The 15,022-nt window shown below is 48.1% G+C and overlaps 1 protein-coding gene across 2 annotated transcripts in view; it reads left to right on the forward strand.

Moving 5' to 3' along the window:
• CSMD2 (CUB and Sushi multiple domains 2) overlaps window positions 1-15,022 on the forward strand; it is a 652,460-nt gene that overhangs the window by 235,837 nt on the left and 401,601 nt on the right. For both annotated transcript variants that reach the window (XM_082415250.1, XM_082415251.1), the window contains exon 5: window positions 774-981. In XM_082415250.1, coding sequence (XP_082271376.1) covers window positions 774-981 — 208 coding nt within the window. The remainder of the gene's footprint in view (window positions 1-773; window positions 982-15,022) is intronic.

Genomic DNA, 15,022 nt, shown 5'->3' on the forward strand with positions numbered 1-15,022 from the left:
GAGCACAGAGGAGAGAGCCGTTACTAAAAGCTTGGGGAAATGAGGCTTTACCGAGAGGTGGCTTTGGAGTTGGGTCTCAAAGCATCAGAAGACTTGGTCTGGACACGGGGTATCCCAGGCAGAGGGAGTGATGTGAGCAAAGCCCGGGAGGTCTGACCCCACACAGCACTAGAACAGAGCTAGCCTGGGCCCAAGGGGCAGGAGGGAAGATTGCAGAGGTCCGGCCAATCTATGACGGGCCTGGAATGCCCTTTGAGTTTTGCCCAAGGGAACAGTGCTGAGTTTTTGTTTTGTTCCCTCACATCTGAGGTGTACCGAGATCTGGTGGGAAAAAACATCCTGGTCACCACAGTCGTGACCGTGGAAATAACTGTGACAACTGATTTCTCCTTCCTTCCTGGTCGTTGCAGAACAGTGTGGTATAGTAGTTAAAAACGTGCTCCAAAGGGCACAGTTCACCCAACTCGTTAGCCTCGCTTGTTGGCTGTGTGACCTCAGGCATGTTACATCACCTCCCTGTGCCTTGGTTTCTTCATCTGTTCATTGAGAACAGTATTAACTAAAATTCTCACAACAGGGTCTGGCACGTCATAAGAGCTTTGGAAGTGCTCAGTATCATCGTTATGAGGCCAATTCAGACTAGGGTCTTGGGGCACCCTCTCTGCACGTCATGTCCCAGGACCCTCCCTGCCTCTCGTGGGTGAAGCGCAGGGTGAGTACCAGGGCCTGGGAACCTGACCGCCTCCCAGTGAGCCTCCTGTCTGTGTCCACAGCGGACGACGCATGCGGCGGAACCCTGCGGGGCCAGAGCGGCATCATCTCCAGCCCGCACTTCCCCTCGGAGTACCACAACAACGCCGACTGCACCTGGACCATCCTGGCCGAGCTGGGGGACACCATCGCCCTGGTCTTTATTGACTTCCAGCTGGAGGACGGTTACGACTTTCTGGAAGTCACGGGGACTGAAGGCTCCTCCCTCTGGTAAGCGTGCCTTTCCGCTCCCTCCCCTGTGCCCTGCAACTGTGGCTTACTGGGGTGTGGTCCCCTGGACCTGCAGCTGAAGGCCCCTTTGCCACTTCCTCCACCCACTGCTGGAGAGCCTTCCTCTCATCGTAATGAGAAGTCACTACACATTTTTAGAGCTGGGGTAAATTCTTACAGTGATTTTGGTATCTGATTTGAATCATGTCCTTGCTGAAGAATTACAGGATGGGCCTTGGTCGAGTAACTTGCAGTAAGACTAACAGTGTTCTGGTCTCAGGACATGGACAGGGTCTCAGTGAAATGATTTGAAATACTGTTCCCTTTCTGGAAGCATCCAACAAAGGGAATAGAACCCTGAGTGGCAGTTGCTTTTCCCATCCCCAGGGCTGTGAGATGGGACAGGCATTGTGTCTCGATTTCTGCGGGAAGAACTAGCCTGCTCCCTGTCATTCTGGCTTTGCCACAAAGCGGGGCTTTTGTGAGGCGTACTCCGCTGCCATGGAGACCCGGTGTTGGCAGGTTCGGGAAGAGAGGGATGATGAGGGCTCACCAGCCTTAGTTGCTTGTGGTCTCCCAGAGACGTGCCCAAACTGAGGTCGGCTTTGGGAGTGTTTAGCTTCCTGTTTGGGTGACAAGCTGCGAGAGTGGTGGTGTGGCGTTCAGAAGGTGTTCTTGTATTCTCCTGGTGGCTCTGTTATCAGGACAAGGGCACCACTGGGACCTGGGTCAGCACGTCGGGAGCCAAGAGAAGGATGCACTTAGGTGTGCTTCTTTGTAGCCTTCGTTGCTGCGCGGTGCTGGGGAAAGCAGGGCTCGGTGCCTGGGACGGAGGCAGAGGAGGTGTCACCGAGGGCTCTGAGAGAAGCAGAAAGTGGTAGCTGCGAAAGTCAGGGGCAGATAGCGCCTCGGAAAGGCAGACACGGTGGTCAGTGGGCTGGGGGCGCAGGCGGAGAAGGGGAGGAAGGGTGGGAGAGGAAGAAAACAGGTGTCGGCGGATATTGAGCACCTCTTTTGTACCAGGTTTCATGCTATGTTGTAGAAACGCCAGTGGAGAAGGACATGGCCCTTTGAGGGAGAGAAAATCAGACAAACCCACAATAGGAGCCAAGTATGACTCTCTGAGAGGGATAAAGCGGTAACAGACCCCTGCCAAATATGGACTTAAAGCTTTTGGAACCGGGAAACTCACATTTCCTGGTGTAGTGGAAGGCACACTGACCTGGGAGTCAGAAGACCTTGGTGTCATCAGCTCGTCACGTGAACTTGGCCACGTCAGGTCATTTGCTACCCTGGATGGGGTGTTGAGAGGGACATCAGATGGCTGATGACTAATTGCTGTGTGGAGGCTGGTCCAGGGCCAGTGGCTAGCACCAAATGGTGCTCAGAGTTGGGGTGGAACTCTAGATGACTCTTCACTGAACTGCACTCCCAGGGACCTGCCCAGCCTGAAGACCTTCTGTCCCCCTGCCTCTTTTTGTAAAATACCTATTTTTCTGATCATAAATGTAATACGTATGCTCCTATAGAAAACACGGAAAATATTAAAAGGTATAAGGAAATAAATAACAAGTATTAACATTTTGATGTATTCCCCTTTGGTCTTTTTGCTTTGCCTAGATCAAGCTAGCTGGCCATTTATATATATTTTAATATTACAAAATTAGGAACTTAAAATATATCAGTAGTTATGTACTTTTAACTTAACAGTATATCATGAAAATTTTTTTCCTGTGTCATTACAGATGTCTCTAAAGTATAATAGGTATGATAATAGTATTTATTTTGTAAATAAACAGTATTTATTGAGCTTTTGTTATCAATATTTGGCAGGCTAATTCTAAGCTCTTACAGCTATAATTTCATTTCGTCTTCTATGAAGTAGGTGGCATAATTTTCCTCCTTTTACAGATGAGGAAAGCGAGGCCCAGAGAGGTTATGTCACTTGCTTGAAGTCACACAGGTAGTAAGGAGCAGAGCTGAGATTCAAGCCCAGGTTAGTTGGACTTGAAAGCCCATCTTCTTAGCCAGTCAGCACAGTAGTCATGCTACGTTTGTGAAGGACTGTCGGCTGTGTGGCATTCCCTCCTGAGACTGACGCAATTTACTCAATCAGATCTCTTGATAGATTGTTTCCAAGTTTTCACCTCTATAAACAGATACCAAGATAAATATCCTTGCTGGTTCCCTCTCTTCCAGCCCCAAGGCCTCTTCCACTCACTTGTTTGTCTGCGGGCCAAATGGTCTCCCACAGCTTCTGCCCCCCAGGTGTGGGTCTACACGGTTGTCCAAACTTCTGGAGTGAAGCAAATCTGAAAGATTATTCCTTTTCCTATTAAGTCACTCAGTGGGGAAGGAATTAAGCAGAGGAAATCGTTAAGGGAGTCATTCAGAACTCTTTGCTATAAGATTAAGTTATAATTATTTACAGGGTTGATGCATTGCCAGGCAGGATGCATTTGTTGTTCTAATTTATACCTGCATAGCAACTACGGATAAGCAAACTTGGAGGCTCAGGACGTACATGCAAAGAACCTGCTCTTTCCCCAGCCCCTCTCCTTTATGTATCCCTGGATTCCTGTGAAAATGTGATGCCCCTGGTTTATAAGTATACTGCTTTTATCAGCATACGTTACGATTTTAGGCTGTTCTCTTGAGTTCTGCACCAAGCACAGAAAGACAGCAGATCTTCTTAGAAAAGATGAATTTGAACAACTGGGCATCCCTTTATCTACTGAGAAAACAGAGACACCTTTGAGAGAAAAAAATCCACTGTCTCCCTTATCGGGTAGCAGATTCGTGCTGATTCAGAAGAGGGTGGTGGCATAGACTGTCCCTGACTCAGTTTCCACACTCTCCTCCTACCCCAAGGGGGAATATAAACAGGAGAGTTTAAATTAGGGGTTCCTGTAGTTTGGATTTCATGGACTAGTAAAATTTCCAAACAATCAGGGAAGTATGGGGTTGATAATTTTTTATTTTGCCAAGTAAGGATATTAGAGAAAAAAAAAAACAAAATCTGCCAACTCCTCAGAACATTATTCCATAAAACAAAGGACAATTCAAAGCCAAAAATACGGCAGGATATAATCAACTGCACTGACATAATGAAAGATGGGGGTGGGAGGAGTGTACGTAATAGCGGCGTTTGCCCGTAACTATAAAGCTCTGTGATGTGTATACATCAATCAGTGGCTCGCTGCTTCCTGTTGTGCTTGTACATCACTGGCCTCTGGGAATCCGACCATACACGTTTTGAGCAGGAAAAGGTTGTTACTATGGTGAGCACTGAACCCTGTAACTCTGACATGCTGAGAGGGTCTCAAGCATCTTAGACTTACTCTCCCTCAAGTTAATTGCCTTTCTGTGTGTGCGATTGACCAGGAGCAAAAGCCGGGTTTGAATTGACTGAGAGTTACAATCCACATAGTAGATTTGGTGTTACTCCCCCACTACACACACATGTACACACACACACACAGCCAAAGGACACACCCCCCCCAAGTCATCACCATGTACACATCACCATATACACATCACACATCACCATATACACATCGCCATGTGCACATCACACATCACCATGTACACATCACCATATACACATCACACATCACCATGTACACATCACCAGGTCAAACCCCCTGACACGTACATACTTCTAGTTCTAGTTCACCAAACTCCATTTAGGGGCCAGAGTTTCTCTCGCTGATCTTTCTCGGGGGTAGGTGGTGGTCTTTGTTCTGCTCTGACCCAGTCTTGGCAATGACCTTCAGGGAGCCCCATTCCTTCCCCTCCAATTCTAGGTAAATACTCTCACCACTGCTCCAGTTCCTCATGAGGTCCCTGGATTTTCAGAGGGCTGGGGCTGGGGGATGCAGAAGACTCTTAAAACCTGGGGTTCTGGGTCCCTGGAGGGAATCAGGATCGTGTTATCATAACGAGGAGAAATAATTGCCAGCCCATTACAGAGCCGGCCTCTCCATCAAGGAGAAAATCAGTGAGTTAAAGTCTACCCAGAATCTGTCCCCTTCTCCCTCTGCCTCATGCTGGACTCTCTCCACGGGAGTCTCACCAGACACTTCCTCTGGGCTACAAGGAAGGAGAGGAAGCCAGACACTCCTCCAAGAACAGGGGTGAGGTCTGTGCAGCGTCTCCAGGATTAGGTGTCAAGCCTGCACCTTGGCATCTAACTGGGGAGATAGCAAGCTCGGGAGTCAGGTGGACTTGGCCTCAAAACCCAGATCCACTTCTTAACAGTTGTGTAATCTCAGGATATTTACTAACCTCTCTGAACCTCAGTTTCCACATCTGAAAAATGGGGCTCATTTTACCAACCTACAAAGCATATGGAAAGGGATAAACATGCAAACTGGTGCCTGGTTTATAGTAGGAATAATAGTCCTGGGATGGGCACAAGAGGCAGGGGCTCACTCTTTGAGGGGAAAAGGGTAAGATGAGGCATCTCCAGCCACTCGGAGCCTCCCATGAGGCCATCTCCCAGCCTGCCAGCCCAGTGGCATCTTACCAGGCAGAAAGGCACACACACAGGCTGGTCACTCTGCCTGATCCAGCTCCCAGGGGAATTGCCTGGAAACCAGGTAAGGTAGACTGGCAGAGAGCCCCTGGGTCAGACTAGAGGATGCCCTTGCAAAGGTCAGAAGGTGGAGGGTGATTTTGCTGAAACCGTCTTCCCAGAGCTGCACTTTCTGAGCACATTACGGGCAGCGTCTCCTCCTCTCTGCCTGGACCCAGCCCCAGGCTGGCCAATTAGCTGCTTTTTAGAAAAGCAGAGGAAGGTTCAACTCATTCAGCTACCAGTGGCTACTCTGTGCAGGACTGGGAGCAGGGGCACTTGCCCGGAGCCAGGCACAGCCCCTGCCCTCAGGGGCCTGCAGATTTAGAGAGCAGGGGCAGAGAGTATGGAAAGGATATCCAGGAGAGCACTGCAGAGAGAGGGGAGGAACATCTCTGCCTGGGATCCGCTCGCTGTCTCTGATTGATGAGGATGCAGAGTTTGTAGGGCCTTCCTCCCTCCTTTGCTCCTTCTCTTCCGCTGTCCGCCCCCACCCCCTTGGCAATTTCCTCCTATAGCAGGGAGGGCAGGCAGGGCATGCCCTGCACTCAGAATTGAAGCCACCCTTTTCCTGGGGGCCAGCAGAAGTGCCAGCCACCGGCGTGTGTTTGTTGGGGTGTGTATGGCTCCTTCCCACATCTGGGATTTCTGTGTAGAGCCCAGGACCACTCTCCCATCTTCTGTGGGTCAGTCTCTGCTGTGATTCCCAGCCTCTCTTCCTTGCTTCCTTCAATATACTTCAATTTTCGTTCTTTGTTTCACTCCAGTCATTTGGGATCTGCTGCCCATTCTCTATGTGCCCACACCCCCAAGCCTAGCCCCCCCCGCAGACCTCTATGTGACAAACTTGCCTCCACCAAACATGTAAAGTAGGAAAAGGAAGGAGAACACACTGCAGGGCCTCAGAGGAGGACACTATCCTGGGGCGGGAGACCAGGGCCTCCAGGCGGGGCCTGCAGTTGAGTTGGGCCTTGAAGGGTGGGTACCATTTTGATATGGGAGATGGAGATGAGGGGGCAGGTGGGCATCATTCTAGGACTGCTGCCTGGGCCTCCTGGCCAATGTAAGAGCTCCCTTCCCTGATCTAGGAAGTGGTTCCAGGGATTCTCTGGTGAAGATTTTCTCCACCATGCACCCACCCTGGGGCTCTGACATCTACCTCTGAGCCTTGGTGGCCCCTTCCACCTGGAGAAGAATAGAAGAAAGTCGACTCCACTGTCTGGAGTTCCCAGGTCCTGCCCCCAGGGCCACCCAGTAGACTTCAGCTGTTTTTTGAAAAGAGAACTTTCCTGGAAAGCAGGTTCAACCTACTCTCTGAATTCAACTTTGAGGGTTTTTCTTTACCTTGTTTCCCTTCATTTGTTTGCTTTTGTTTTTATAGGTGGGGATACAAAAACTCCCATCTAATTTATAGACATTCAGTTTGAAAATTTTGCTAGTAACATTTTATCCTCTTGGAAGACCGAGTTTTCATTATTAAGCATTTTACACGTGGAATTTGAGCCAACTAGAACCATTTGATCTCAATGACTTTTAACTAGATATTTCATTCAGGAGTCATTAGATTCAGATATAATTAGAATGAGAACAGCATACCAATGGGGATTTGTTAATAATAACTATTCACTTATTTATTCATTCACAAATACTTTGTCAAACCATTGGTTTAGATCATTTTTGTTCTTTGTTACTTTTCCCCTATTTATTTTTGGTAATCATTTACTGCCAGCCTTGATGAACTAGGCTCTGCTAGGTGCTAGGGAGACAAAGACACAGTCCCATCCCCAAGGAGTTATTTATTTACTCCACAAATGTTTATGTAATAGCCATGCACTTTACAGGACCCTGGAGCTCACAGTCAGGGCGAAGAGGCAACATATAATTAAGTGTTTTACAATCTTATGTGTTAGGTACTTTTCTAAGAGGTATACAGAAGTTCCCATAGGGGCTAAAAAAAGAAATGTAGTAGCTAGAATTCTTTTGGTTCAAGACGTAGAAACCCACCTCCAGCTGACTCAAGCTAGAAAGGGAATATGTTGTCTTCTGTAACTGAAAAGTCCAGGGAGTGGCTACAAGCACTGCTGGATCAAGGCGTACAGATATCCACAACTGCAGATGTCCACAGTTGCTTCTCCCCCTCCCACAGCTTTGTTCTCCCGTGCGTTGGCTTCAGTCTCAGGCAAGCTTTACCCATGAAGTAGCAGAGGTGACTGCCATCAGTTTCCTCCATCCTCCTGGTTTAGCAATCCTAGCAGAAAGGAAGTGTGTCTTTCCTAATCGTTCCACAAAAGCCCTCAGATGATTCTTGATTGGCCCAGATTGGATCATGTGCTCCTCCACTCTCAATATCAGTATAGCTAGAGAATGTTCTCATTGACCACTCCCAGGTCACATGACTATCTGTCCTGCCCACACCTCTGACTGGGAGTGGAGAAGAGGTGGGTCACCAAAGGAATACAGGGTCACTGGGAAGACGGAAACAAAGGACGTCCTCTAAAAAAAGGTCTCAGTCTTCCGTCACGATGGAGGGGCTGCTGGGAGGATTCAGATAAATGAGTCCCAGAGGGCATGACTTTTGAGTTGAACTGAGGGGTGAGTAAAAGCTTGCCACTGGCATGGAGCAGGAAAGCCTTGGTGTGTTTGGAGCTTTGCAAGTGGGGGGGTACAGGGTGCAAGAAAGCAAGGGCGGGATATGAGGCCTGAGATGAGCACAGGAAGAGCATGGGTCTTGAAGAACCTTGTCCCCATGTTCATAAGCTGGGAGAGGATTCCATAGACCGCAGAAAGCTATTGAAGTATTTTAAGCAGAGAAGTAACATAATCACACTGAATCTTAATTGAGTTCAACTAGAAGCCTCAGAAACCAGCTATAAAACTCTGTGACCCCTCAGGCAAGAGATCATCCAGCCCTGAATTATGGCAGTTGTAAAGGGATGGAGCACAGGAGGTGACATCAGAAAACATCTCAGATGTAGAGTCAACTGCTTTGGGAGCTTCATAGGAAAGGAGGAATGAAGGCAAGGGAGGAGTCTGGAGTGAATCCCAAGTTTCTGGCTAGATGACTGTGGTAGGGTCATTCACCAGAGGAACACAGTGGAAGGAGCAGTACTGAGGGACGGTGATGCTCGCTGGCTTCCCCAGCATGAAATGGGCACAGGGAGAGAAGTTAAGGCCATAGCAAGGAAGGAGATACAGGGACCCAGGTCCCCTTGGTTACTGATACACAGTCTTTGGGATAAGACTAGTGGAGATGGTCATGGGACAATCAATAGCTATGGCTGTAAAGTTGGTATTTGAATAAATACTGTGGCAGGGCCTTGAGAAGTCATCTTCAGGATCAGCACCAGCATCATCTTCATCAAGAGTGTCTCCTTCAACATCTCGGTCAGCCTTACCATCTCCATCTTTACTGCCATCAGTTTTCCATCATAATTCATTCAAACAAACTACTTAAGCCCTTCTATCGTCTGACATTGAGCTTGGCACTGGGAATACAATGGTGGAGGAGACAGATTAAGCCCGTGTCTTTGTGGGACTTCTGGTCTACTTGGGGGAAACTGACATTAATAAAAGAATCACAAAATAAATGTAAAATACACATGTGATAAGCACCATGAAGGAAATGAACAGGATGGGGAATAATAGCAATGGAGACCTTATTAAGATAAAGGGGTCAGGGGAGGCCTCTCTGAGGGGGTAGGAGCTAAGATTAAGACCTGACTACTGAGAAGGAGACACCGTGGGGGGAACTCAGGATCAACATTTCAGGCAGAGGGAATTGCACATGTAAAGGCCCATCGTCACAATGCCCTATTTTCCTTTGAACTTCATACAGGGAAGTGGCGTAGGCTTATGCCTGTCCTCTGGGGTTTCAGACTGTTTGAATGCCAGGAGCAAGGCAGGGTCAAGGTCTCGGGCTGGCAGAGATGCTCAGGAAGCAGCTGAGCTGGCAAGGGGATGGGCCTATGCCAGCAAGACTCAGAACCTCCTGCCTTCCTGTGAGTCTGTGACACCCTTGCTTCCCTCTCCTTTCCTGCCACATCATAATGCTTTAAGCCAGCCCAAGAAGCTGTTCTCTTCTCATGGAGCCCATGAAATTACATCTGTTGTCTCCATCAGGAGCCAGGCCATAAATAACCAGCCCTTTAAAATCTCATCTCCCGTATCGGAGATGGAAGTAGCATTACTGGCTCCGCAGGCGAGCAGTGGGAAAGGATTAGTGCCCCAGCGTGCTGCTGGCAGAACAGGCCTGGAGAGCTGGGGAGCGAGGCTGGGGCTCCTGCACACGCCACAGGGTATCAACGTGACTTCCTTGTTTGCATCACTGAGAACTTGTTCTCGGGAAGAGAACACAAGCCGCAGCTGGAAGGGGCAGGAAGTGAGCCAGGGTTGTTCGCTGTCGGCACAGTGGCTCCTCTAGAGCTGGCGATTTGGCCAAGTTCTGTGTGTGGGAAGCTGAGGTCGGGCAGCTGGCCTGTACCCCGTGGGTCTGACTGCATGCAACAGGTTGGTAATAAGTACGGCGTCTGCGTGGCAGCCCGTGCCAGGACCGTGAAGGGCACCAGACAGCAAGATGCTCTTGCCACCCTCTCTTGAGGAGCTGCCAGATGCCTGATGGTGCCGCTAAGTCAGATGGAAGGAGCTATCCCCTTCCAGGGGCCCATCATTCTGGCATGATCTGCCTTCCAGAATGATGTTAGTTCGTTCACAATGTTCAAGGCCCCAGTCCTGATCTCCTTCTTCGCACTTGGCCACAAATGTTTGTTCTACTCACTTTTGACATCACCTAGCCCATGTTTCACGCTGGCTTTTGCCTGTCCCTTGCTCTTACAATCTCTTCTGGCTTCCTAAGACTGCCTTACCTCCCTGGTTGTAACCCTGAGCTTATATTTCTTTTAATCCCAGCTTCTCCTCATCCAGTGGCTGGTGTGTAACACCCACAGCCTCACCAGGGAAGCAATATTCACAGAGAAAACTAGCATTTGACAATCTGATGAAATGGCAGATGGTCACTGTTGAGCTCAACAGATTCCATCATTTGGGAAAGGAGAGGGCAGGCTTGGTTTGAAATTAACAGTGAGGCTTCAAGGAATAGTAGAACTCCAGTGTCCCTGAGAACTTCTCATCTGCGTTCTTGGAAGAGTGGTCTATCTTGGCTGCCTCTAATTCTTCTGTCGCCAATAATTCCCACCTACTTCACCATGCCTTCTACCCCAGCCTTGCCCTGAAGCCATTCCTATTAAGATCATCATGAGAGAAACAACCCCCACTCCAAACACTACCACTTCCAATGCCAAAGCCAAAAGGTCGTCTTTAGGTCTCATCTTACTGGATACTTCTACATTCCTTTACGTTGTTGGTTATTTCTCCCTTTGGAACTTTCCTTTCTCTTTTTTTTCTTTCTCAAGCTACTGTCTGTGATTCTTCTTGACCTCTCTGACCATTCCTTCTCTGTCTTCTTTGATGACTCCAAGATTCTGCTCTTGCCTTACTGCTCTGTCCATTCCACACATTCTTCCTGGGTAAACTTATCTGCTCCTGTGGCTTCAGATAAACCACCTGTCTCTTTACAACTCTCAAATCTGGCTCCCTAGCCTGGCCTCCCCACTGAGCGTCAGACTGTGGAGCCAACTCTTGTTGGACAGCCCCACCTTGATGTCCCCCCAGTGTCTCCAATTCAACAGGTCCCAACTCCACTCATAATCGACGACTAAAATGGTCAGAGTTTGTTTCCTTTCTTAGTTTATGGCACCACCCTATACCAAGTCATCCAAAACTCTGGGAATCATCCCTGTTTAATCCCTCTCTCTCACCAGCCACATTCAATTAATTGCTAAATTCTCCCAATGTACCTCCTATAGCATATTTTGCAGTCTTTACTACCACTCCCCCAGTTCAGCCCATCATCTTTTCTTCTTTGTGGGTTGTAATAGCCTCCTTGCTGATTGCTCAGGTTCTCGGTGCTCTCTAATTCATCTTCCCCGCTGCTACCAGAATGGTTTAATTAAAATGCAGATCTGACATGCTAAGCCCCAGGCAAAAGCTTTCAATCATCTTCCATTGTCTACAGAATAAAATTCCAGCCCTTGATAGGCCCTTCTTGATCCAGCCCTTGCCTCCCACCCCAGCCTTATCTCTTGCCACTTCCTTCTTTGAACTTCATTAACCCTAACACTCATTGGTATAACACCGCAAAGTTTTATTTCTCGCTCATGCTACACATTTATCATGGGAGTGGCTCTAATCCACATAGTCATGCAGGGGTGCGGGGTGGGGAGGTGGGGGGGCTGGTATCCAGGCTCTAGGATCTTATAGCTCCACCATCAAAGAGAGTAGAGAATCTAGCATGGGCTTTTCACTGCCCCAGCCCGGATATGATACATACCACTCCCACTCACGTTTCATTGGCCAAAAGTAGTCACATGGTCCAGCCTAGCCATAAGGGAGCCTGGAAACATGATAGCAGATGAAATGGTTGGTGAGCCAATATCTCTGCCACACCTCACGTTTCAGTAGACACATGCCCTGGCTCTTGTCAAAGAACAGCCCCTCCCTTTATGCTCCAGCTCTCATCTTCTCCAAGGATTCCCTGCTAGAGACATCTCCTCTTTCTTGCACTCATCATTTTTCTCTTCCCTCTTAGACATTGCTTAATGTCAAAGAACATAGAGACATGTTCTAATATCTACCATCTGGAGTCAAAACAAAAACAGCACGCACCAAACTCCCCCATCGCTCAGCCCCATTCAGCTACAGCCTTGGGAAGATTGCTGGTGACCAGGGTCACTCCTCCATCTTCATCTGACTTGGCTTCTTGGGAACATAACACTGGCCATCTGTCCTTAAACTAGTTCTTTCTCCTAGCTGACTTAAACCACGTAGCTAGCTGTCTATGGCCATTCCTTCTCTGTCTCGTTTGCTGTCTCCTCCACTGTTCAAGCTCTGTCCACTCTTTACATGCGGACTGCCCAGGGGGCCCTGGGACCCTCCTCTTCTCCATTTACCCTCCCTCCCAGGTAATCTCAATGAATCACAGGTTGGCTTTCAAAATCATCTATATGCCAATGGCTCTCAATTTCAATGTCCAGCCCTAAGGGACCTTTTGGGCTCCATATATATGGACAGGAATCTCAAAATCTTAACAGGATCTCAAAATGAACACTTCAAAGCAGACTTTTTTTTTTTAATTGTGATAAAATAAGCGTAATGTAAAACTGACCATTTTAATCATGTTTAAGTGTACGATTCAGTGTCATTAAGTACATTCACATTGTTGTGCAACCAACACCACTATCCATCTATAGAATTTTTTTCGCCTTCCCAAAGCAAAACTCAGTACTCATTAAACAATAACTCCCCGTCCACTCCCATCCTCTGGTAACCACCATTCTACTTTCTATCTCTATGAATTTGACTACAAGTCATACAATACTTGTTCTTTTTGTGGTAGCATAATGTTTTCAAGGTTCATCCATATTATAGCATGTATCAGAATTTCATTCCCTTTTAAGGCTGAATAATATTCCACGGTCTGTATATACCACATTTTGTTTATTCATTCATCTGTCTGTGGACATAGGACATGCCCTTCTCCCCCTAATCTCTCCTCTCCCAGCCCTCTCCACCTCTGTCTACTCCCCAGAAGAAGCTGCTCTGCCCATTCTATGCCGCCAGCATCTGGCTGCTCAAGGGCCTTGTCTCCCAGCTTCTACCCCTGCTGTAGTCCATTCTCCATACAGCAACTGGAGTGACTGACATTTACACATCACATCATGTCTCCCCTGTTTAAGGCTTTCCAATGCCTTCCCATCATGCTTAGAATAAAACCCTACAAGACTATAGGGTTACTGCCCACCTCTTTGACTTCCATCCTATTACCCACACCCACTCACTGCGCCCCAGCTCCACTCGCCTCCCTCCTGTCCCGTGGATGGGCTAAGCAGATTCCCTCCTGGGGCCTGCACTAGCTGTTCCCAGGGTTTAAGATCCTCTTCCTTCATAGTTAAAAAACATACAAACGACAACAACAACAACAAAAAAATCCCACAAGAAAAAACACGAAAAAGACCTGGCTGTTTTGAAATGCAGAGTTCCATTTAAATTCCCCTTCCTTAAAAAGGCTTACCCTGTCCATGCAACCTAAAGGAATCCCTCACTATCACAACATCTTGTTTTATTTTAGGTATTTGTCAATCCCTGATGTTTTCTGGCTTACTTATGGATTTGTCTTTTTTTTTTTAAATTAATTAATTAATTTATTTATTTATTTATTTATGGCTGTGTTGGGTCTTCGTTTCTGTGCGAGGGCTTTCTCTAGTTGCGGCGAGCGGGGGCCACTCTTCATCGCGGTGCGCGGGCCTTTCACTGTCGCGGCCTCTCTTGTTGCGGAGCACAGGCTCCAGACGCGCAGGCTCAGTAGTTGTGGCGCACGGGCTTAGTTGCTCCGCGGCATGTGGGATCCTCCCAGACCAGGGCTGGAACCCGTGTCCCCTGTATTAGCAGGCAGACTCTCAACCACTGCGCCACCAGGGAAGCCCTGGATTTGTCTTTTTTCTGTTCCCTCCCTTCTCCCACCACTGCCTGCAGAACCCTGAAAAGCTGCAAAGGCAGGGCTTGGCACTTAGTCGGTGTCCAAGACTGGCTTGTTGGGAGGAGAAACTTGCTTCCGCCTCACCAGTAACAGTGTCCTGGGGCTAATTGCAAAGGTTAACATGGAGCCTCTCCACCAAGTATTTTAAGTAATAACCTTCCTGGGGGACATTTGCAAATTAGCCCTGACTCTTGCTGATTACTCATCCTAAACTCAGTCTGATTAATGATTAATCAGCAAACTGCTTGGCCAGAGCAGGCTGATCAGTGCTAGAAAGGATCTTAAATTATGCAAGTCACTTGGCCAGTCTTAAAAAAATAAAAAGCTCAGCAGTCGGCAGAACGGGAGAGGTTTGATTGCAACGTGAGTGAGGTTAAGTTTTCTCAGTTGTTGTTTTCCCTTTTTGTCTTTTTTTTTTTTTTCCTTTTGACTAAGAAATCAATTAGGCTCGAACTTGCCACCTCAGAGAGAGACTGTGTAGCACAGAAATAGAAATGTGTTAAATATCACTCTTTTTTGTTCCTTCCCTTCAAAAGAGTTTGGGTCTGGGAGACAGAGGTTAAAATTAGCCAGTTTGTTAAGCAGATGCCTGTCTGGCACCTGATGTCAATTTCTGCAGCCACGTCAGTTTCAGCTATCCCTTCACCTCCTCTGAGCGGCAGCACACAGGGCCTGGCAGGAAGGAGGAGAGAGGGTTGATGAGGGCTACTCACTCCGCCTGCCCCTCGGTTGGGGCAGAATCAATCTGCCCGCAACCTGTCGCACCAGGAGTCCTTGTAGTGCTCTTTGCCTGCTGCCTACAAACCCCAGGGGGACAGGAAAAAAGGCAATCAGGGTGATGAACAGGCTCCCCACTGCAGGAGTGAACCCGGTGA

Source organism: Balaenoptera physalus (genome assembly GCF_965194825.1).
Source record: "Balaenoptera physalus genome assembly, chromosome: 1".
NCBI classification, from domain to species: Eukaryota; Metazoa; Chordata; class Mammalia; order Artiodactyla; family Balaenopteridae; genus Balaenoptera; species Balaenoptera physalus.